Source organism: Ornithorhynchus anatinus, chromosome 1, assembly GCF_004115215.2.
Source record: "Ornithorhynchus anatinus isolate Pmale09 chromosome 1, mOrnAna1.pri.v4, whole genome shotgun sequence".
NCBI classification, from domain to species: domain Eukaryota; kingdom Metazoa; phylum Chordata; class Mammalia; order Monotremata; family Ornithorhynchidae; genus Ornithorhynchus; species Ornithorhynchus anatinus.
Window position 1 is genome coordinate 98,994,134 of NC_041728.1, and position 24,192 is coordinate 99,018,325.

Consider the following 24,192-nt stretch of genomic DNA (forward strand, 5'->3'; position numbering starts at 1 on the left):
AGGGAGGGGGGAGTAAAGCTTTCAAAGCCAAGTGCAATCCAGTAGGCTTTATACTGAGAGTTTTCTGGCTCCTGGACTCTGGAAGGTGGTTCAGAGGACCCTGGGCCTAATATAGTAATATTCTCTGAAAAATTCTCTAAACCAGCTCTCACAGGGGTTAGAGCAATCCGAGGTCACCAGCACAATCCCCCCACTCTGATGCTGTCTCGGGCCCAGCGTGTTTCCTCCCCCACCCCCATCCCCGGTACGTTTCCGATTCTGGGCTGAGAGAGTCGGTGGGCTGCCACGGGAGGCTCCTCGGGAGAGAGGGAGTGTTCAGCTCAGATGATTCATTCGTTCATTCATTCATTTAATAGTATTTACTGAGCGCTTGCTATGTGCAGAGCACCGTACTAAGCGCTTGGAATGGACAAATCAGTAACTGTGGGCAAGTCACTTAACTTCTCTGTGTCTCAGTTACCTCATCTGTAAAATGGGGATTAAGACTGTGAGCCTCATGTGGGACAACCTAATTACCCTGTATTCCCCAGCGCTTAGAACAGTGTTCTGCACATAGTAAGTGCTTAATAAATAGCAACATTAACAGATAGAGACAGTCCCAGCCCTTTGACGGGCTCACAGTCTAATCGGGGGAGACGGACAGACAAGAGCAATGGCAATAAATAGAATCGAGGGGAAGAACATCTCATTAAAACAATAGCAAGGAAATAGAATCAAGGTGATGTACATCCCATTAACAAAATAAATAGGGTGATGAAGATATATACGGTTGAGCGGACGAGTGCAGTGCTGAGGGGAGGGGACGGGAGAGGGGGAGGATGCCAATTTGGGTCACTCGGGACCCAACTGGTGGCAGTTTCTTGGGCAGGGAGGAGGTCGCATCTTCATCAGAGCAAGGGCGAGCCCCTCGCCCCACCCCACCCCGCCAACCTTCTCTGCCTCCGGCCGCCACAGCGACTCATTCTCCAGACAGGCCTCCGCCGCCTGATTTTCTCGCTCCGAGGCCAAGCTTCCTAATCAGGGGCAAGAGGCTCTGTCCGTCCTGCGGCACAGCCTGCAAATTAACCGATCTCCGCATCTCTTTGGTTGATCTGGCTTGGCCGAGCGCACAGCCCAAGCAGCCTTTGGTGGCCAGAAGCAGCATGGCCTAATGGATAGAGCGTGAGGCCTGGGAGTCAGAAGCTCATGGGTTTTAATCCCGGATCTTGCCACTTGTCTGCTGGGTGATCTTGGGCAAGTCATTTCACTTCTCGGGGCCTCAGTTATCTCATCTCTAAAATGGGGATTGAGAATGTGAGACCCAAGAGGGACAGGGACTGTGTCCAACCTAATTTGCTTGTATCCACGCCAGAGCTTAATACAGTCCCTGGCAAAGAGTAAGCGCTTAACGAATACCTCAGGAATTGCACGGGGCAGAGCAGCGCGTGGAGGGAGAACGTGTACGATGCCTTTCTGGTCTGTCTTAGGCCTGGCCGAGCTAAACTGGGGACACACGGGGGACCTGAAGGTGCCAGAATGGGCTGTTCAAACCTTTTTAAACACCACCTTAACCTGCTCTCTTGAGAGCGGGAAAGAAGATTCATTCATTCAATAGTATTTATTGAGCGCTTACTATGTGCACAGCACTGGACTAAGCGCTTGGAATGGATAATTCGGCAACAGATAAAGACAATCCCTGCCCAGTGACGGGCTTACGATCTCAACTGGGTCTCAGGGGCCAGACGTGACCCCGAAACAGTTGAATCCTCAACCCATCGGGGGTTCGGGCATTTGACCCTGTCTCCAGGAGGTGAACTTGCCTGGGAGGATCTGCCAAGCAGCCTGCATTGACACGACCTCCATCTCCTACAGCTCAGTCCCTGAGGGGAAGTCAAGTCCTGGGTAAAACAGGTTCATCCGTCGGCTGGCCCGACTACCTTCCAGACTGGTTTTCCTCTGTTGACCAAACCGATCTCCTTGCGAGGATGCTGTTTCTCAACGACGACTGGGGGGCAGCTGAACCTCTGCCGAGGCTTTGAGAAAACTGAAGTCTCCTGTGCTCCAGAAATAACGGGCAGGCCGAGGTGGGGGTCAGCGTTTCAGAGGCTGGGAAGCCCTCTGCCTGGCCAGAAACCAAGAGAACAATTTCCTGGCGCTCAGAGGACGGAGCAGGTGACAGCTCCCACGCATCGCATTCTGAAAATACTACTAGTAGAGATAATAATAGCAATTTTTGAGCCCCCACTGGGTACTAAGCATTTGGTCTTTCCGCTTAGATGGACAGCTATTTTAATACAAATAGAAATCCCTGGTTAATAATTACAATGAAAATCACCCTATCACGCTTCAAACAGAGAACTGAATCTCACTTTCTACCTCGGTTTAATCTCCCAAACCTTCTGTCCTTAGTTCTTTGAGACGGGGGGGGCCGGGTCAGCTCTTTGAAGACAGGAGCCCATGGGGGTCGTCGGGAGAACCCGGAACCACGATGGGGGTCCTGGGTGGGTCGGGAGGGCTAACAGGGCAGACCAGCCCTGGCGTTTTGGCAACTCCAACTCGAAGGGAGAGTCAGTTGATGAACTGGTGAGACCCAGACACACCTTTGAGGAAATTGGTAACGGTCTCCCAGCAGATGGGAGGGTAAATAGCCATCAATGGATCAGTGGTACTTATTGAGCCCCCTCTCAGGGTTGCATCTGGAGAGTTTCCAGCACTCTGCCAGTCTTGACTACAGGAGGGAGAGTCAAGCAGAGGCCCGTCCATTCCATTCCTAGCTTGGCCAGTGGCTAGCGAGCGGAAGGCCATCTGCTACAAGTCGAAACTCCCCTGTGCCGGGCAGCAGCGGCACGGGAGAGAGTCGAGGGCGGAGACTCGTTTATTGCGCGGAAGGAGGCACTTCTGTATTTTGATCAAGAAAACTCCACAGATACACTAACTGGAACGAGGGCAGATAGAGGCGGGGCTCTCTGGGAGAGATGCGTCCACGGCATCGCTATGGGTCAGAGACGACCCGAAAGCATAAGACAAGACTTACCGAGTGCTCACTGTTTGCAGCATACTCCAGTAAACGCTAGGGAACGTATGATGCAACAGGTCTGGCAGACCTGTTTCCTGCCCACTGGGAGCTTGCGGTCTAAAGGAGGAGTTTACAGTCTCGAGAGGGAGCATACAGTCTGGAGAAAGAGCTTATTCTTGGTTATCACCTGAATCTGCTAAATAGGGGTAGGGCCATAACTATGCTGGGCTTTCAACCTGACCTTCAGGGAGGACCATCTTCCAGCTGGCTCAGTGGACCGAGCCTGGGTCTGGGAGTCAGAAGGACCTGGGTTCTAATCCCGGCTCCACCACGCACCCGCTGTGTGACCTTGGGGAAGTCACTTCACTTCTCTGGGCCTCAGCTGCCTCATCTGTAAAATGGGGATTAAGAGCGTGAGCCCCATGGGGGCCAGGGACTGTATCTACCCCAGTGCTTAGAGCAGTGCTTGGCTCATAGTAAGCGCTTCACAAGTCCCACAGTCATTAAATAATGTTGGTATCTGTTAAGCGCTTACTATGTGCCGAGCACTGTTCTAAGCGCTGGGTTAGACACAGGGGAATCAGGTTGTCCCACGTGGGGCTCACAGTCTTCATCCCCATTTTACAGATGAGGTAACCGAGGCACCGAGAAGTTCAGTGACTTGCCCAAAGTCACACAGCTGACAAATGGCCGAGCCGGGATTTGAACCCATGACCTCTGACTCCAAAGCCCGTGCTCTTTCCACTGAGTCACGCAGCGATCCAACTGACTCCAATCCCGAGCTTCTCCCCAGCCGGGGAAATTGGCAGCCAGGAGATCTGGGGGACGAGGAAGCTCAGGCCCAGCTGTTATGGGTCAGCCCCAGTCTCTGGAGACATCAGATATGGATCGGAAAAGTTATTATGGGCTGGAATCTGGCATGCCCCATCCGCTCCAGGAAGGGATTTTGAAATGAGGATCCCAGGCTTTCGGAAGCCTTGGCTTCCTACAGATCTTTTCCTTTAACCAGAGCGCCGTGAAAACCACGGCACCCATTTGAAAAGGATTCCTCAATTCAAACCGTGTGCCTGCCTTCTTTCTGTTGGTTCTGCTCAAAGGAACTGAGGAAAACAACGTTCCAGCCCACCTCCTCACACCCTCCCACCCACCTCCTGGAAATCCCAAACTTGAAATGGCTATGGCCATCTGGCCGGAAGAGAAGAGTTCCCCAGCTGTTCCTCTTCTGCAGGAAGGAGAGGGATGCCTGGGGGCCAGCAGGAGAACAGGCGTTTGAAGAACGAGAAGACAGAGATCTCTGGCTCCAACAACTGGGCCCAACCGGTGGCACTTCCATTTGCTGATGTTTCCGGGGCCCGGGTCCCCCGCCCCACTGTTGGCGGAGTGCTCTGCACACCGTCGACCCTCTCTACGAGTCGCTGAGGGTGAACCCGCCGAAGGAGCTGGCGAGACGGGATCAAGACAACTGGAAGGAGCTTTTTGGTAGCTCAAGTTTTAGCATCCCTGACAAATCAAGGGTATTTTTTTTTTAACGGCATTTGTTGTACGCTTACTTTGTGCCAGGCACTGTACTAAGCACTGGGGTAGGTACAGAGCTGTCAGGTTGGACACAGTCCCTGTCCCACATAGAGTTCACAGTCTCAATCCCCATTTTACAGATGAGGTAACCGCGGCCCAGAGAAGTTAAGTGACTTGTCCAAGGTCACACAGCAGACAAGTGACAGAGCCGTGTAGAGCACTGTACTGAGAGCTTGGAGAGAGTATGATACCAAAGAGTTGGTAGATACATTCCCTGTCCACAACGCGCTTTAGCCACCTCTCCAAATTCAATAATTTGGGCAATGAGATCACTGTGATGTGCATTTTCAGAAAGACAATCCCCACATTAGGAAAATTTGCTTTGTTCGATGTGTAAAGACCCAACTGGTACTGGTTGTTTGCCATTTCTCCATTAAAATTAAGACTATTCAGAGGCTTTAAGAAGTTGGCGGACTTTCCTCACTATCGAAAGCAAAATGAGAATTGGCAAGAGTACTTTTTCTTCACTCACTCGGATATCATCATAACAATCTATTTTTTCTCAATCAATCATTTTTATGGAACGCGTACTGTGTGCAGAGTACTGTGCTAAGTGCTTTGGAGAGTACAATATAACAGAGTTGGTAGAAAAGATCCCTGCCCACAGTGAGCTTACAGTCTAGAGGGGGGAGACAGACATTAATATACATAAATAAATTACAGATATATACATATGTACTGTGGGGCTGAGGGAGGGGTAAATAAAAGGGAGCAAATCCAAGTGCAAGGACAGTACAGTCGGGAGTGGGAGAAGAGGAAATGAGGGCTTAGTCAGGGAAGGCCTCTTGGAGGAGGCCTTCAATAAGGCTTTGAAGGTGGGGAGAGTCATTGTCGGATATGAAGAGGGAGGGCGTTCCAGGCCAGAGGCAGGACGTGGGCGAGTGATCAGTCAGTCGAGAGGTCAATCGGTTAGTCGGTTAGTCGTTGGTCTTTACTAAGTGTCTTCTGGGTGCAAAGCATTGTACTAAAGGTTTGGGAGTGTCAAAGAGAAGACACCCTTGCCCGACCCTCAAGGAGCATACGCATACACGCTAAGAGAAACAATAGGATCAAGACTGTTGGAGGTCAGCCTTCCCGCAGGGGAGCTGAGATCTGCTTGTTTAAAAACATGGGTGTTCCTTAATGTCCACTACTGCCCAAGGGAATGACTAACCTCCGTTAACCTTCGTTTTCTCTATTTCCATTGTGGGGCTTGGGTCTCTTTTCATAAGCCCCGAGAAGAATGAAAACCCCATTTGACTACTCTGGATTCATTCTGACTTAAGTCAATCCTGATTGCGGTTTCACTGGCCTGATGAGGGGAACTGAAAGTGCTTTGATAAATAGATTAAAAAGTCACTAGCTTCCCGTTTTACTCTTCTGCATCTTGGGCTGAAATCGTCTGGGGTCTTCTCAGAAGCTCCCCACACCACAAGGGCCTGGACAGAGGATCTGAAAGGCAGGCCTCAGCCTAATCTCATCTTGGTCTTTACTCACCTGGAAACTCCCAATATTTCCACTATCGTCTTTTTCCACCTCTCACCCACTTCTCTCTGCAGCTCCCCAAATCCCAATTTTGCCTCATTTCCCCCCTCCCCAAAAGACACTCGCTCCTTTTCTCTTTCACAGGACTGCTCCACTAAAGCTGGCTTCCATTTTTTGTTCTATCCAGCCTCAAGCTGGTTTGGGAATGGATAAAATCGTAAATAAAAGATGGTATCACTGATTCACTAGGACTCACACTCTGTACTGGCAATATAGAGCTAAAATAATGATGGTATTTATTAAGTGCTTACTATGTTCAAAGCACTGCTCTAAACGCTGGGGGGCTACAAGGTGATCAGGTTGTCCCACATGAGGCTCACGGGCTTAATCCCCATTTTACAGATGAGGTCACTGAGGCCCAGAGAAGTGAAGTGACTTGCCCAAAGTCACACAGCTGACAAATGGCAGAGCTGGGATTTGAACCCATAACCTCTAACTCCCAAGCCCAGGCTCCTTCCACTGAGCCATGCTGCTTCTCTAAGAGGTGACAGAATTCTGCTACCTAGGCAGCACACAAACCAACAATGCAGTGATAGACAAGGAAATAGAAAACAGAATCTAAAAGGCCAGCATATCCTTTGGAAGACTTTCAGAGTGCGGTGACAGTGCGGTTTCAGACTCCCGACCGAACAAAAGGTCTTCGGAGCTGTAGTGCCGTCCAACCTCCTCTACGACTGAGAGACCCAGATCACACGCTGAGGCCACAACCAGTTCCTCAAGCAGTCCCGTAAGCATTACGGGCCACATTCAATATCAAATGGCCAGATAAGGTCATGAATAACAAAGTTCTGGAACATGATCAGTCTCCTAGCATTGAAATGATGCCCACCGCAGCACAGCCATGTTGGATGGGACATGTGAGAAGAAGGAGAAGAAGCAGGATACCCAAACAGCTGCTATAGGGAGAGCGGAAATTGGGAAACGGGAAGCAAGGACGGCAGATGGAGCGCTTTAAGGACAGGGTAAAATAAAGCTTCAGACAATGCTGCATCCCAGCCAAAAACTGGGAGTAGAACGTTGAGGACAGACGTGCATGTGCATTACCAACAAGAGAAGGGTAGCTTTCTTTGAGCAAAAGTTTTGTATAGAAAGAGAGACGAGGAAGCAAAAGAGAATCAATAAATCGTATTTACTGAGCACTTACTGAGTGCAGAGCACTGTATCAAACGCTTAGTACAGTGAAAGAGGAAACTGGACCAGCTGCTCTAAATAAATATAAACCACCTTTCCGTGTGCCCAATGCGGCTGTGACTGTGAATCCCTGCATCAGTCTTTTCAGCCACACAGTCACTCTTAGGGGAACCCCACGTCAGTGGTGACTTCTTCAAATATGAGGGACAAGGATGCACACTCCCTTCTCAATGGTACCAAAATTAGAATATTTATTAGTATTGGAAGGTCCTGCTCACGAAACTTCAGGAAAAGGGAGAAGAGAGGGCCCTGATTTATGAATAATTACAGGAGGAGGCTCTTTGAGTGAGCAGTGAGCTGGGAGAGGGGGCTGGGTTTAAGTTAGGGGAATTTCATGAAGAGGTCTCTCTCTAGCAGGACTTTATTTTTGAAGAAGACATTACGAATGGCCAGAATCTATGTAGTTGTAGCTGAAAAGTACAGGTTTCCCACCTCGTACCATATACTCCTGCCTCGGCTCTGATAAGCCACCGTTCTGTCAGGGTCGACAGTAGCTACATGTTGCTGATGTTACCTGCTTTGCTTTATTAAGTAGCTCTAATACCCACCCCCATCACTGATTCCAACAGCACAGGCTGTTGCCCGGTTTACATTTATTCCTGCTTGTGAATGTCTGATATGGGACTCCTTGAGAAAACGGGAATGCCAGGTTGTAAAAGGCAGACCGGGAAGGAAGGGAGGAAACTCCTGCCTGTCTTGAGTGTCTGAGTCCTTCCCTCCATTCCTCTAGTGAACAGGTTTCTTTTTTAATTTTTGTATTTTTTACAGTATTTGTTAAGCACTTTACTATGTGCCAAACACTGTACTAAGCGCCGGGGTAGACACAAGTTAATCAGGCCGGACACAGCCCACGGTCCCACATGGGACTCACGGTATTAATCCCCATTTTGCAGATGAGGTAACTGAGGCCCACTAATCCCCATTTTACAGATGAGACAACTGAGGCACAGAGAAGTGACTTTCCCAAGGTCACGCAGCAGAAAAGTGGCAGAGTTGGGATTAGACCCCAAATCCTTCTGACTCCCAGGCCCGTGATCTATCCCCTAGGCCTCACTGCTTCTGCTTACTACAACTTCCTCTCTGGTGTCGGAGAACTCCGCCAGCCTTAATAACAGCTGAAGGGATAGCTGGGGATGAGAGAGTTTATAAGATGGAGGGAAAGTGATTTCAGTCTATCAGTGGTATTTATTGAGCGTTCACTGTATGCAGAGCACCGACCTAAGCAGTAGGGAGACTACTATACAGCAGAGGTGGTGGGTCCACAAGGTGCTTACAGTCTAGAGTCTTCAGCTCTTGGCATGGGAGGTGATCCTGTGGAGAGGTGACTGGTGCATCTGCTTTTTTATAGGGGCAGACGTGCCAGCTAGAGAATGCGGCTGACTCGCCGGGGACAGAGGGCCGAAGTCCAGAACCGGGTGACAGGGCGGCTCAGACAACTCGGGGGACCCCTCTGCCGACACAGACATCTTGTCTTTCAGGAGAGTAACCAGCTGATCAGCAATTTCCACCTTCCCTCGGGAGCTCATTTCTCTTCGACTCAAAACTCACCAATAACCACAGTAACCTAAATGGCTAGCGAAAAACTGGTGATTTGGGGGTCACGTTTCTCAGAAGCGTGGATTCTTTCGGCCTCTCTGTTTAGGGCTACGTTGCCCCAAGGGAGGAGACGACGTCGGTGGAAAGAGCAGGGGCCCAGGAGTCAGGAGACCTAGTTTCCATCCTCGAGTAAGCCTTCGGTCAATACGTAGCCACAGACGGGTCATTTAAACCTCGCTGGGCCTCGGCTTCCTCGTCTGGAAAATGGGGCTAAAGAGAGCTGCCTCTCCCTACCACCAAGATCACGGGAATGCTCTAGGGAAACAATGAGATAATTAATGACAGAAAAATAAAAGCGCTCCACTCACTCGTGGTACTACTGTGGTTGTTACCACCAGGATTGTCGCTCTTCTTATCACAAGGACCATTCGGTGGCTTCTCCGCGAGCCTCCCACATCAGGGAGAGGACTTGTCTTCAGAAGCTCTGTCTCCTGGCCCGGGCTAATGGCCCAGTGAGGAGGGCCGAGCCAGGAGGGCGTCTTCCCATTCAGCCGTCCCCGCAAGGGCCTATTCAACGGAGCTGGAACCCATCCCCTTTCTGTTCCCTTCGGCTGCCCTCTCGGGGCTGCTCCACGTCCCCTCACGGGGTTGGGGGAGCAGGGAAGACCCCCTGGCTGCCCCGCCAATCCCACGTGACTCATGTCCTCAACAATCGCCCGATTCTTCCTCCTCTTGGAGGGATTCTGGGCTGCGTCCAAGTGAGCGAAGGTGGGTAACAATTCCCCTCTGTGTGTCTCTCATTCACGGAACAAAGACAAGGACGCTCTTGACGACGAGCGACAGGCCACGGGGGCACCGGCTTGTCACCACACCTTTAGCAGAGTCTCTTCTCCTCCTCCAAAGGTGTGTAAGTGCTCCCAGTTGGAGGAGGAATGTCTCCCGGAAAAGGAGGAGGCTTCGCTCCGCGTTCTGCACACTAACTCTGCACCCGTTTTGCCAGGTTTGAACCGGGCAGCGAGTCCTGGCTAGTTTTCACATTCCAGAAAAGGTTCCTCTGACCCGTACACAACTTGTACTTCAGAAGCAACAGTTCTGTCCTGGGAGGCACAGACTTTGAACTGAATAAAGTCGTTAGAATAGCATGAAAAAGGAGTCTTTCTCTTTAAAAAAAAAAAAAAAGGTCAGAACATTTGCATTCAGGAATACAAAAAGCCAATTGATTGAAACGTTCGCTAACTCCTTATTGTGCCACACAATCGTCCTGGAAAACGGCTCACGGGTTGGGGGCACTGACTAGAAAATGATGGATTGTAAATTCCCGTTAGATTGAAAGCTCTGGGAAGGCAGGTCCACCGACCCTTTCGTATTATAGAGAAGCAGCGTGGCTCAGCGGAAAGGGCCCGGGCTTGGGAGTCAGAGGTCGCAGGTTAGAATCCCGGCTCGGCCACTTGTCAGCTGTGTGACTATGGGCAAGTCACTTAAATTCTCTGTGCCTCAGTTACCTCATCTGTAAAATGGGGATTAACTGTGAGCCTCAAGTGGGACAACCTGATTACCCTGTATCTACCCCAGCGCTTAGAACAGTGCTCTGCACATAGTAAGCGCTTAACAAATACCAACATTATTATTATTATTATGCTCCACCAAGTGCTTAGCGGAGTCCTCTGCAAGCAGTAAGTGCTCAATAAATGGCACGGATTAATTGATATTCTTGAGGAAGATTATATGCACCGTCTCCCTTCCAGAGCCCTGAAAGAATGACAAAACCTTCCCAATTGGTTGAGGAGGCCCTAGGATGCACTAGGACTTCACGCATCTTGAAGAGCAACCCACTGAGGCCGGGAAAATGTGGTGGGGATTGAGGGTTTGGCTGAGCCCAGCCCAGTCCCGCAAATCCCCAGAACCAGCCAGGCCCTTAAAAGACCCTCCCAGACGGTGAACTTCACAGAACAGAGTCTGCTATTCTGACTCCACCACTAGACTATAAACTCCTCCTGAGCAGAGGTCAGGTCTTCTTCATCCAGGTGCCCAATGCGCCGCTCTGCCCAGAGTAGGCAGCCAGCAGCATAATGCACTGCCATCGGCTGGTGCCCAGGAGAGCGCTCAACCCACAGCTGGTGCCTAAAAGAATGCCCTGAACCCGGCAGCAATACGCTCTGACCACAGTCAGTGCTCAATAAGCACGAAAGCCGCTGCTCCTCAAGATGAAAACGATACGATGATCAGCCAATTAATCAACCTATGGTATTTCCTGAGCGTTACTTTGTGCAGAGCACTGTTCTAAGGGCTTGGGAGAGTACGATATAACAGAGTTGGAAGACACGTTTCCCGGCCCACAACGAGCCTCTGATGCTCCCGCTGACGAAGGCCCACCGTCCCACGGACCCCTGGGCCTCCGCTGGACATCGGGCCCTCTTCCACTCCATGCGGCTTGGGCGCGACCCACTGACACCCTCTCTGGTCCGGCATAGCCCCGGGACCAGATTTCTCCCTCATGCCGCAGAGCAGTTGCCAACACTGAGAAGATCGAGGCAGAGGCAAGCGGCTGTGGCCACGAAGTGGTGGGGTTCTCTAAATTCTGGAATTGCAAAGCCGTGAAAGGAAGAATGGGTTCTCTCCTCGGAGGAAGTGGTGGGGGCCAGATGATGCTAACAAAAGGAGGAAGTTCCCCTAATTAGCACAGAGATACTCTAAATCTCATCCAAACTGCTGAGGGAGATCCCTTTTCCCCAGGATCTCTTTCCCTCAGCGCACCCACCCAATGTCACTCTTTCATGCTGCACGGATAGTTGACTGTAGAACAGTCGTGTGACCGATGACTTGAATGATCCTCCAGAATTCTGAGGAGCAATTTTTTTAAGATGGTATTTGTTAAGCGCTTAATACGTGCCAGGCACTGTACTAAGTGTGGGGGGGGGCGGGGATACAAGGTAATCGGGTCCCTCACGGGGCTCACAGTCTTAATCTCCATTTTAGAGATGAGGTAAAACTGACGCACAGAGAACTGATTTGCCCAAGGTCACAAAAGCCAGGATCAGAATCCGGGACCTTGTGGGTCCCAGGCCCGTGTTCCATCCGCTGCGCCATGCTGCTCCTCCAATGCTGAGGTTGGGGTCTTTTTTAATGACTGCCTGCCTCAAATGTATGGTTCATCAGTCAAAACCTTCTCTCCCCCTTTCTTTTCATTAGAGAAGCACAAGAGAATGCCGGGTAAGGCAGAAAGCTGCAGGGAAAGATAATATTTCCCCCATTCCAGTCTGCAGGAGGGGTGGGTTTCGGCAGGAACGCATGGCCCCCTGACACCAGTCTGGGGTTGCTCAGTGGAAAAGAGCCCGGGCTTTGGAATCAGAGGTCATGGGTTCGAATCCCAGCTCTGCCACGTGTCAACTGTGTGACTGTGGGCAAGTCACTTCACTTCTCGGTGCCTCAGCTACCTCGTCTGTAAAATGGGGATTAAGACCGTGAGCCCCACGTGGGACAACCTGATTCCCCTGTGTCTTCCCCAGAGCTTAGAACAGTGCTCTGCACATAGTAAGCGCTTAACAAATACCACCACTATTGAGAAGCAGCGTGGCTCGGCGGAAAGAGCACGGGCTTGGAAGTCAGAGGTCATGGGTTTGAATCCCAGCTCTGCCACGTGTCAGCTGTGTGACTGTGGGCAAGTCACTTAACTTCTCTGTGCCTCAGTTACCTTATATGGAAAATGGGGATTAAGCCTGTGAGCCTCATGTAGGACAACCTGATGGCCCTGTATCTCCCCCAGCGATTAGAACAGTGCTCTGCACATAGTAAGCGCTTAACAAATACCAACATTATTGGGGAAGCAGCGTGGCTCAGTGGAAAGAGCCTGGGCTTCGGAGTCAGAGGTCATGGGTTCGACTCCCGGCTCTGCCACTTGTCAGCTGGGTGACTGTGGGCAAGTCACTTCACTTCTCTGTGCCTCAGTTACCTCATCTGTAAAATGGGGATTAACTGTGAGCCCCATGGGGGACAACCTGAATACCCTGTATCTCCCCCAGTGCTTAGAACAGTGCCCTGCACATAGTAAGCGCTTAACAAATACCAACATTATTATTAGAAGGTCACAGCCCTCAGGGAACTGCTTCCTAAACCCTCCAGGGGACGACAGCTCCATAAACCCATGGCCAAGGTGCAGCTGGCTAGAGTGCGGGCCTGGGAGTCGGGAGGTCGTGGGTTCTAACCCCGGCTCTGCCACTTGTCTGTTGTGTGACCTTGGACGAGTCACTTCTCTTCTCTGGGCCTCAGTTCCCTCATCTGGAAAATGGGGATTGAGATTATGACGGACAGGGACCGTGTCCAACCTGGTTACTCTACACAGAACAGTGCCTGGCGCATAATAAGCACTTAACAAATACCGTAATTATAATTATTATTATTACTTTCCTTCCACTCCATTGCAGAAAGCCAGGGCTTCTGCCGTCATTTGAAATGGAACAGATCCGTGGCATTTTCTGCCAGCCTGGTGCGGTGTGAATGGTTATCCATCTCTCTCCGCGGCAAGCAGAGATGCCTAAGGGTGATCCTCAAAGCGCTTCCCCAGCTCGCCCTCTCCGCCTCAAGCTTCAGCTGCTACTGACCAGCTGGCGCTCTTGGTTCCCCTCAAGCTCCCACTCAGTTACTGTCCATCAGTGCCGTCTCCGAACCTTTGCTCCCGCTGTTCCTACAACCTGGGCTTCCCGCTCCCACCGTGGGCCTGGTCCGGTCCCAATCAGAGTTCTGGTGGAGGCGAACGTCATCCCCTAGTCCCTCACCCTGGCACCAGAAGCCCGGATGTAACTGCGCCCTGGCCCTTCTGCCGTCTCGATCGATCAATCATCGATGGTATTTATTGCGAGCTTACTGTGTGCAGACCACTGAAGCAGGCAGGTGGGAGAGTGCAATACTTCAGAGTCGGCAGAAGCTCCGGTGTACGAGGAGCTTATACTCCATAGGGGGAGGTAGGCTTTAAAATAGATTACTGATAAGGAAAACTCTCTCTCCCTCTCTTTCCCCGCTCCCCACCCCTCATCTCCCGTCTCACCCCGCTCTGCCTCTCACTAAACAGAGCCCTTCCCGTGGCCGGAGAAGACCCAGCCTCAGCCCCTGTGATGTCCATGGCACCCGATGGCACCTCCCCGCTCACACACACAGTTGCCACGGAGCATCGCTTCATAAAGAAACGGCAAAGCCGGGCCCAGTTCCCGGGCACATTTTCAAGACCCACCTATCAGGGGAACCCTTTCACTCCGAAAGGAATCGCTACATCAGTTTTCTGGAACGAGAAACTAGGGCTGGTGCTCACTCTGGAAGATTAGCCAAAGATTAGGCCGGGCCTTTTGTTCCTTTGTATGGTTTTCTGTGTAGGATGGCTAATTCGGCCCGCCACATAACTCTCTGCTTAGGTCAGCAACACGATCCTCTCCCTGGTCTCTGGTGGCTGGCTTCAGCCTGGTGAAAAACAGCCTGCCCCGGGACCGGTTTCCCGTTGCCCGAAACTGCCTCCAGCTTGCCCCGTGCGGTCCGGTTCTCCCGGTGAGCCGGGCCGAGACTCCGGGGGTGGGAGAAGGAGAATGCAGTTTGGCCCCGGGGCCGAGGCCCCGCAGTAATGAGGCAACCGCGATGACAACACTACCATTTCTACCACACCCTGAGGAGGAGCAGGGCAAATCTAAATCCACGGCCAAACCACACGGAAAAGAAAAGAAACCCAAATCCTCCTTTTTTTAAATGATATTGGTGAGCGTTTACTCTGTGCCAGGCTCCCTGTGTGTTAAGCGCTGGGATAGATACGAGTTAATCAGGTTGGACACAGTCCATATCCCACACGGGGCTCACGGCCCTTAATCCCCATTATATGGATGAGGTAACTGAGGCACAGAGAAGTGGAGTGACTTGCTCATCCTCACGCAGCAGACAAGCGGCGGAACCGAGATCGGAACGCGGGTCCTCAGACTCCCAGGCCCGTGCTCTATCCATTGGGCCACGTCTTTTGATTTTTTAAACGTGAAAATCAGGGCAGAGCAGAATCTAAACACAACTGAGGCTTGTAAAATGAACCTCTACAACTCCACCCTTCTCAAATGTGCTGGCCTCATGTACATACTTAAAAACACACACACACACACACACACACACACATACACACACACACACACACACACACGCTTCTCTATTGGTTGGAAACAGACTCCCTCAGAGGGGAATTAAAAAGCTTTTTAACTGCAATGGCTGAGGGGGCGGGCGGGACAGGGGAGTGATCATACGTGGGACCGTCTTCAGCCGCCACCAGCGGTTTCCCAACTTTTCCTCTGAAAAACAGCTCTGCGTCGCCACAGAAAAACACAAGAGCCCCGTGCCAACTCTGCGAGTCACCTACTCCTCCCCGAGCCAAAAGATTAACTCGATTCAGCCCTCAACATGAGCTTCCAAGGAAGGAATTTCCCCTGGAGGGGCACCATACCCCTGGCGGGCGACCTCGAGACGCCCCAGCCCCGGGGAGACGCGGCAGAGATTTGTCGAGCAGACCCACACTCTTCAGCTCCCAAGCCAGCGCTTGCTCAGCCTGCCTGCCTGGTTTAAAATCCACCCTCTCGACAGACGAGCCCTCCCACCCGACCCCAAAAAACATCGGGGGTCCCTCGTGCCCGCCCGCGGGGACGTGTTGCTCGTCAGGTCGCTTTCCGGCGCTCAGAATAGTGCTTGGTACATAGTAAGCGCTTAATAAATACCATCATCATCATTATTATTAATTCCAGCATCTCCGTCTCCCCAGAGTCTACAAACCCATCGATCCCCAGCTTAAATCGCCAGCATTTAAAAACAAAAACAACCCGCAAAAAACCAAAAACCACCGGTTCAACAGCGGGGGTCCTGCGCGGCAGGCTGGTTGAGAAATAGCATTTTCACTCGGAACGGTTTCGGGAGCAGAGACGATGGCTCGGACGGACCCGCGGAGGGCGGGGGGGAGCCCGGAGTCCGGGGGTCCCGAGGGGGAAGGGTCTTACCTATCTGGTCTTCCGGAATCAGCGACTCGATGGGGGGGTCCAGCTCCGAGCTCTGGGCCAGGTAGTTCTTCACCTGGGTCATGAACTGCCGGACGGTCTGCAGCAGGTCGGTGCTGGAAACGTGGCACTCCTTGTTCTCCTGGAGGAAGCTCACGTAGTCCTGCACCAGGCAGCCGAAGTAAGTCCGCTTGTCCCGGGACAGCTCGGCGATCTTCTTGATCATCCGCTTCTCGGGGGTCATGAAGGAGCTGAACACGCCGCTCATCTTGCGCAGCTGGGACTTGACGATCTTGGGCAGCACGAAGGAGCCGGTCCGCTTCTTCTTGGACTTGAGCGGCGGGGCCATGCCCTCCTGGTCGCTCTCGCCCTCGTAGTCCTCCAGGCTGCTGGCCGTGTCCCCCTCGCAGCCGGACAGCGGCATGCTCCGCTCCAGCTCCAGCGAGTCGGACGAGGAAGTGGAAATGCTCATGTCGCTGAGGCGCTGCCGGCTCGCTTCCCTGCGCTGCTGCTGCTGCTGCTGGTCCTGCGGCTCCTGCAGGAGCAGCAGAGCCTCCGAGCTGGGGACGGGCGCCTTCCCGCCGTCCGCGGGCTCGGGCTCCGACGGCACCTGGCCCGGTGGGCCGGGAGTCCCCGGCGCCGGCCCCGGGCGAGGCCCGGGCCGAATCCCCGCCGGGGTCTTGGAGGGGCAGCCTTCCGCCTCCGAGGACGTCGACGACTGCTTCTTCAGGCGGGGAGGGGGGACGGGGGTTGGTTTCTTTCCCGGCACGCCTACGTCCCCGTGTAGGCCCCGGTTGCCGGTCTCCGGCATGCTCGCCGGAGGGACGGGGCTGCCCGCGGGGGGGCCCGGTTGGAGGTTATTAATAGACGGAGGCGGGGGCCTGGGGGGCGGGGAGCGGGGCGCCTCACGGCCATTCACTCCGGGAGCCCGGGAGCTCTGCCTTTTCAGACCGGTCCGGACGTCCTGGCTGTGCACTTTCAAGAAGAGGGGGTTAATGAAGCACAGGGCGCCGTTGCTCTGGCTGCACTCCAGCTCCGAGGGCGTCCTGGTCCGGAGCACGCGCGCGCCATTTAGGAGGCAGAGCTGACGTGAAACCCGACCGGCACCTTCTGAGGGGAGAGGCTGGTGGGACGGAGGCGGCGGGGGGCTGGGTGGCTTGTTGTCGGCGGGAGAGTTCCAAAAATCTGAAAGTCATTATTGGCGAACGGAAAGAATGTAAATACGGTGAGCGTGGGTGGCTCTTTCACCGATTCCTCTCCGAAGGAGCCGCTCGCGGCATCACAATGAGCGTTTCGGGGCAGGGCCGGGGCCGGGGGGGAGCGGGGGTGTGTGGGGGGGGAAAGCGGGGGCTTGTTTTTTATTAGGTTTTCTCAATGGGGCCCGTAAAATGCAGCCAGCTCCAGCTGAGTGGCCCCACTGGGGCGGCTCCCCGGCCTCAACTGGACGTTATCGATCCGCGACTCGCTTCCAGTCCCAGATGAACCTGGAGGCGGGCGGCCCCAGGCTGAGCCTTGGACGGACCATAAATCGATTCCTCCACGGCTGGTTCGGGCCAAGGCTGAGTCCGCCAAGAGCGCTCGCCCAACTTCCCTGAGCTGTGCTTGCCGAGGGAGGGGCAGAGGGAGCCGGGCGTAACTCCGCCGGAATCAATCAGTGGAATTGATGAAGTGCTTACTGTGCGCACAGCACTGTCCTAAGCGCTTGGGAGAGTACAATATGCTGGAAGGGGCATGTGGTCGGTATTCAACGCACGAAATACATCAGCGGAAACTAAGGGAAACCGAGAAAAGTCTCCCCAGGACCCAGCCTTCTTGCTCTGTGCCCGGTGGCAATCCCTCCGCAGAGGCCCCGGCTTCGTCGGCAAGCGCCCGCCTCGGCAAACGAGGGGCCACTGCTTCGGTGGTGAGGGGAGCTGCTTCTAGCCTTGAGTGGCACTTGACGGTCCTTTCCTGTGTGTCTCTGGGCTGTTGGCTATCAGATCCCAGAGGGCAGGCCTGGGTCTCGTTTTAATCTGTGCCGGCAGCACTGATTAAGCCCCTTCTGCGTGCGGGGTAATAATACTGTTGGTATTTGTTAAGCGCTTACTATGTGCAGAGGACAGTTCTAAGCGCTGGGGGAGATACAGGGGAATCAGGTCGTCCTACGTGAGGCTCACAGTCTTAATCCCCATTTTACAGATGAGGGAACTGAGGCACAGAGAAGTGAAGTGACTTGCCCACAGTCACACAGCTGCCAAGTGGCAGAGCCGGGATTCGAGGGTATTGACAGGCAGTGTGGCCTAGTGGAAAGAGCACGGACCTGGGAGGCAGAGGACCTGGTTTCTAATCCAGGCTCTGCCACTAGCCTGCCAGGAGACCTTGACCAACCCACTTCACTTCTCTCTGCGCCTCAGTCTCCTCATCCGCAAAATGGGGATTCAAAACCTGTTCTCCTTCCTACTTAGGCCCGGTGAGAGCTATCTTCGATCTACCCCAGAGCTTAGAACAGTGCTTGGCACATAGTATGTGCTTAATGAATTGCACAGTTATCATCATCGTTACTGAACTAGATGCGAGGGACTAGATAGAAGAAGTGATTAACTAAGGGTTTTCAATGAACTGGGTAGCTCTATCGTTCGATCAATCAATATTGTATTTTCTGAGCGCTTACTGTGTGCAAATAATAAGAGAGTCGGTCTACGCGTTCCCTGTCCAAGATGAGCTTACATTCTAGAGGGGGATGCTCCTATCGAATACGTTTTCAACTTTCACCCCACTTCTTCCTCCCACTTCTTCATCATTCTACCCATCTCCGAAACAACTCTGATGAAATGGCGCACCTTAGTGGAAAGAGCCCGGGCTTAGGAGTCAGAGGACGTGGGTTCTAATCCCGGCTCCGTCACTCGTCTGCTGAGTGACGTTGGGGAAGCGACTTAACTCCTCTGCACCTCAGTTACCTCATCCGTAAAATGGGGATTAAGACTGTGAGCCCCCGTGTGGGACAACCTGATTTCCTTGTATCTACGCCAGCGCTTAGACCAGCGCCTGGCACACAGTAAGCGCTTAGCAAATGCCGTCATCATGATTATTATTATTACATCAGTGAGCATCTGACGTTAGTCTCCTGAAGAAAAAGGCTCCGGCCCTCGCTGTTCCAGGCTGGGCTACCTTGAAGAGCCCGAAGGAGGGGAAGAGGCTCTCGGAGATACAGCCAGTCCTTTCTGTGAATTGTTCATGCAGTATCCCCTGTAGACCCTAAGCTGCCTTTAGGCAGGGATGGGATCTACCGATTCTGTCGGACTGTACCTTCCTAAGTGCTTACTTAGTACAGTGCTCTGTAAACAGTCGGCGCTCAATAAATACGGCCGATCGATTGACTGATCGATCGGCCAGAACGCCAGAGCCTGAACCCGGGACGTCACCAGGGGACCTGGAACGGGAGTCACTCCCAGAGACCCACAGGAAACAGAAAACAGGCCAGAGACCCGAATAATCCACACAGGGGCTCCTAGGCCTCTGAGAAACTGAGAGCTGGCTGGATTTCATGCTTTAGGGAAGCGAGGCAGGGCCTCTACTCTACAGAGGCTTCTAGAGAGGGCCTCTCCAGAGAAGCAGCATGGTGTAGCGGATAGAGCACAAGCCTGGGAGTAGGAAGGTCATGGGTTCTAATTCCGGATCCTTCACTCGTCTACTGTGTCATAGTCACTTCACTTTTCTGGGTCTCAGTTACCTCATCTTTCAAATGGGGATTAAGACTGTGAGCCCCAGGTGGGGACTGTGTCCAACCTGATTACCTTATATCTCAGCGCTTAGAACAGTGCCTTCCACATAGTAAGTGCTTAATGAATACTATTTATTATTATTATTATTATTACTCTTCTTCAAACACCTCTCCCCTGAGGCGGCTGGCAGAGCGCGACGTGCCCGAACAAGGCCCCTGTTTGGGTCGAAGCAGAGCCGGTGACTAACGCGCCTTCCGGCAAAATAAAGCTCAGAACCCCCCACACTACTAAACTCGCCCGTTTCTAGCTTGGGTGTAAAACCTGTCCTCGTGCCCCCCAGAAAGGAGGAATACTCACTCAGTCCCAACTGGGCCAGGTCTTCCAGCTCTCCTTCGGTCTTCGCTGCTAAAACAGCATGAGGCAACTTCAAGGTGAAAGGCAGAACGTCCCTTATTAGACAAGGGAAAAAAATACTCGTCAGTTTATGGATTTGGATTTTCACCCAGCCTGGTAGAGACCCATCTAGGTCAGACGCATGGGTATATACAGACGAAGGCTCTGCAACAGCAGAAGCAGCGATACGAGAAGGAGGATGCTCAGAGGAATTGGATAAAGGAATTGGATAAGGAATTGTATTTCTTAATAATAATAATGTTGGTATTTGTTAAGCGCTCACTATGTGCCGAGCACTGTTCTAAGCGCTGGGGTAGACATAGGGGAATCAGGTTGTCCCACGTGGGGCTCACAGTCTTGATCCCCATTTTACAGATGAGGGAACTGAGGCCCAGAGAAGTTAAGTGACTCGCCCACAGTCACACAGCCGACAAGTGGCAGAGCTGGGATTTGAACTCATGAGCCCTGACTCCAAAGCCCATGCTCTTTCCACTGAGCCACGCTGCTTCTAAGTATGTGCCAGGTATTCATTCATTCAATAGTATTTATTGAGCGCTTACTATGCGCAGAGCACTGTACTAAGCGCTTGGAATGGACAGTTCGGCAACAGATAGAGACGATCCCTGCCCAGTGATGGGCTCACAATCTAGGTGGGAGGGAGGCAACTGGTTGCATTGAGATAGGTGTAGTGGGTTAAAGTCAAATAGGTCAAAACACCTGCCTTTATTTTAAAGAGCTACATCCATTTCTGCCAGGATGAATGTTTTGGGCCAGAATTCGGGTAGAGAATTTGAGGAGATTTTTCCACTAACACAAGCCCGCTGTGATATAGGATGGTGCGGGTCTGGGGGTATGAAGGATGGATTCAGCCTTGCACATTGCGCGTTTTCCTTAATATGGGATTTTACGAGAACACAACCTTTACGAGAATGGAGGAGTATTAAGAAACCGCTCAGACCTTTATCCTACTAGTAGGGAACAGAAACAGAAGCACAGAGGAGATAAATGAGCAATGTAGCAAGAGACACATGACACGAGAGGGTCCTAGGCCAGTCAGTTTCTTAAAATTCAGGTACGATGATTGTCCTTCTGGATATCCATCCTCATCGTTGGGGATGGACTCTCATCGTCAGCCTCATCATCATCATCATCCCCATCAAGGGCATTTATTGAGTGCTTGCTATTCATTTTTTTAAATGGAATTTGTGAAGCACTTCCTATATGTCAGAAACTGTTCCAAGCGCTGGGGTAGATACAAAGTAATCAGGTTGGACACAGTCCATGTCCCACGTGGGGCTCACGGTCTTAACCCCCGTTTTACAGATGAGGTAACTGAAGCCCGGAGAAGCAAGGTGACTTGCCCAAGGTCACACAGCAGACAGGTGGCGGAGCTGAAATTAGAACCCAGGTCCTTCTGGCTCCCAGGCCCGTGCTCTATCCACCACGCCACGCTGTTTCTCTTCACATGAATTCATATTAATGTCATATTAAGCAGCGTGGCTCAGTGGAAAAGAGCCTGGGCTTGGGAGTCAGACGTCATGGGTTCGAATCCCAGCTCTGCCCCTTGTCAGCTGTGTGACTGTGGGCAAGTCACTTTACTTCTCTGGGCCTCAGTTTCCTCATCTGTAAAATGGGGATGAAGACTGTGAGCCCCACGTGGGACAACCTGACGACCCTGCATCTACCCCAGCGCTTAGAACAGTGCTCGGCACATAGTAAGCGCTTAACAAATACCAATATTATTATTAATGCCTGTCTTGCCCTCTAGACTGTAAACTCATCATGGGCAGGGGATGTGACTGCTAATTCTGTTGTATTGGACTCGTCCAAACCCTTAGTACAGTGCTCCGCACGTAGAAAGCACTCAATAAATATGACCGATTGATTGATGGGCAGAACACCGTACTAAGCACTTGAGAGAGTACAATACGACAGTTAGCAGACACGTTCCCTACCTACCAGGAGCTTACAGTACCCTAAATTTCTTCCCACGGGATTTTTAATTGCTAACATCTCTCACACTCCCTCTGTTTCTCTGCCACGCTCTTGATTGATTAATTATCTGAAGGAGGCTAACCAATCCCAAGTAGATTTCAATTTCAAGGAAATTCTAGTTAGTTGTGGTGATTTTAGCAAAACAGCGGAAGGGAGTGTTTGGCTCAGCTACAGTGCCCCCGGGGAAGAATGCTCTTTACATTCTGAAGAGAGAAACCTATAAACTCCTTACATCTTGACTAGCCAAGTTAATCACTTTTAATTAGTCTCCATGTTTAGATCTATGGAGATTGATAGCTCTGGAAGGTGGAGACAGGCCTTTGATGTGCCTCTGAAAACTCACATAGGCTGTTGATTTACGGGCCCATAATAACCCCTGAAATTGACAACACCCCAAAACAGTATTTGCGACTATACAGAGAAGAAAGGAAATGGAACAACTTAAATATGGCCAGAAAGAAGCAGCGTGGCTCAGTGGAAAGAGCCCGGGCTTGGGCGGGTTCAAATCCAGACTCCGCCACTTGTCAGCTGTGTGACTGTTGGCAAGTCATTTAATTTCTCTGTGCCTCAGTTACCTCATCTGTAAAAGGGGATGAAGACTGTGAGCCTCACGTGGGACAACCTGATGACCTTGTATCCGCCCCAGGGCTTAGAACAGTGCTCTGCACATAGTAAGCACTTAACAAATACCAACATTATCATTATTATTATTAATAAAGGAAATGGGGGTGACCATCGCTTAGGGTCTGGTCGGGATGGAAGGCTTTCTGCATCAGAATGCAGTGGGAGAAATTGACAGAGGAGGAGCACACAGTGCTTTCATGTCTCAAGAAAACAGAAAACTGGAGAGTCGATGCCAAGAAAGATCACGTCGGCACTGGAAATTACGGGTTTAATATTCCCAGCTGGGTGCCTGTCCAACTAGACCGCTGTCTTTCTGCTCCTGTGGCTGCTGACTACTAAGCCAACCCTGCCTGCTATCTGGTATCGCAGATGCTGTGTGACCTTGGGTCCGTCACTTTACTTCTCTGGGCCTTAGGTACCTCAGCGGTAAAATAGAGATTAAGACTATGGGCCCATGTGAGAGGGGGACTGTGTCCAAGCCTAGGTGCCCGTAACCACCCCAGAGCTTAGTACATTGCCTGGCACATAGTAAGCGTTTAACAAATGCCACAGTTATTTTAGGGCATGGTGTAGGGAGCACAGGAGATCCAAAAGTCTAGACCCTAAAGCAAAACAAAAAAAAAGTCTAACCGGACGGCTGGCAGTAACAGGTTTTTTGGGGCGGGGAGAGACTAGCCAGCCAACCAATAGTATTTCTTGAGCACTTCCTTTTTTTATGGCGCTTGTTAAGCGCTTACTTTGTGCCAAGCACTGTACAAAACACAGGGTTAGATACAAGGTTGGACTCAGTCCATGTCCCACGTGGGGCTCACATTCTCAATCCTCATTTTCCAGATGAGGGAAGTGAAACGACTTGCCCTAGGTCACACAGCAGACAAACAGCAGTGCCAGGATTAGAACCCAGGTCCTTCTGACTCCCGGGCCTGTGCTCTAGCCTTTAGGCCACGCTGCTTACTGTGTGCCGAACACTGTACTGAGCGCTTGGGAAAGTGCGATCTGGCTTGCAGCTCGGCGCTTCAGGGAGGAGGAAAAACGGGAGAGACGGGGCCGCGGCGGTGAGAACCGGAGAGTAGACCCAGCGGGGACTGGGGACCGAGTCGGGGGAGTAGAACCCTTCCCTGGCCCAGTCCCTGCTCCCCAGCTAAGGACATTTTTTTATGTTGGAGAGGTGGTCATGAGTTCTAATTTAGGCATTTGTATCCTGCGTGACCTTGGGCAAGTCACGTCACTTCTCTGTGCCTCAGTTCCCTAATCTAATTCATTATCATATTTACTCGGCGCTTACTGTGTGCAAAGCACTGTACTCAACGCTTGGGAGAGTACAATATAACATCAATCACATTGCCTACCCACAGTGAGCTCACGGTCTAGAGGGGGAGACAGGCATTAATATAAATAAATCGATAAATAAATAAATTACAGCTATAGCCATTCGTGCCATGGAAAAGGGAGAGAGGATGAATGAAGGAGCAAGTAGGAGCGGCACAGAAGGGAGTGGGAGAAGAGAAGGGCTCAGTCAGGGAAGGCTTCCTGGAGGAGATAGGCCTTCAATTAGGCTTTGAAGTGAGGGAGAGCAGCGTGGTTCAGTGGAAAGAGCCTGGGCTTCGGAGTCAGAGATCATGGGTTCGACTCCCAGCTCTGCCACTTGTCAGCTGTG

At 51.9% G+C, this 24,192-nt stretch overlaps 1 protein-coding gene and 1 non-coding gene across 7 annotated transcripts in view; one reads left to right on the forward strand and one right to left on the reverse strand.

The window, feature by feature from the left end:
- Positions 1–24,192, reverse strand: part of RIN2 (Ras and Rab interactor 2) — a 248,243-nt gene that overhangs the window by 13,941 nt on the left and 210,110 nt on the right. For all 6 annotated transcript variants that reach the window (XM_029066539.2, XM_029066566.2, XM_029066556.2 and 3 more), the window contains 2 exons: positions 19,881–19,972; positions 15,826–17,007 (listed from right to left, as the gene is read on the reverse strand). In XM_029066539.2, the coding sequence (XP_028922372.1) occupies positions 15,826–17,007; positions 19,881–19,972 (1,274 nt within the window). The remainder of the gene's footprint in view (positions 1–15,825; positions 17,008–19,880; positions 19,973–24,192) is intronic.
- LOC114817233 lies at positions 2,658–2,795 on the forward strand. Its single transcript, XR_003765080.1, has one exon. It is a non-coding gene; the product is annotated as a small nucleolar RNA SNORA7 (small nucleolar RNA).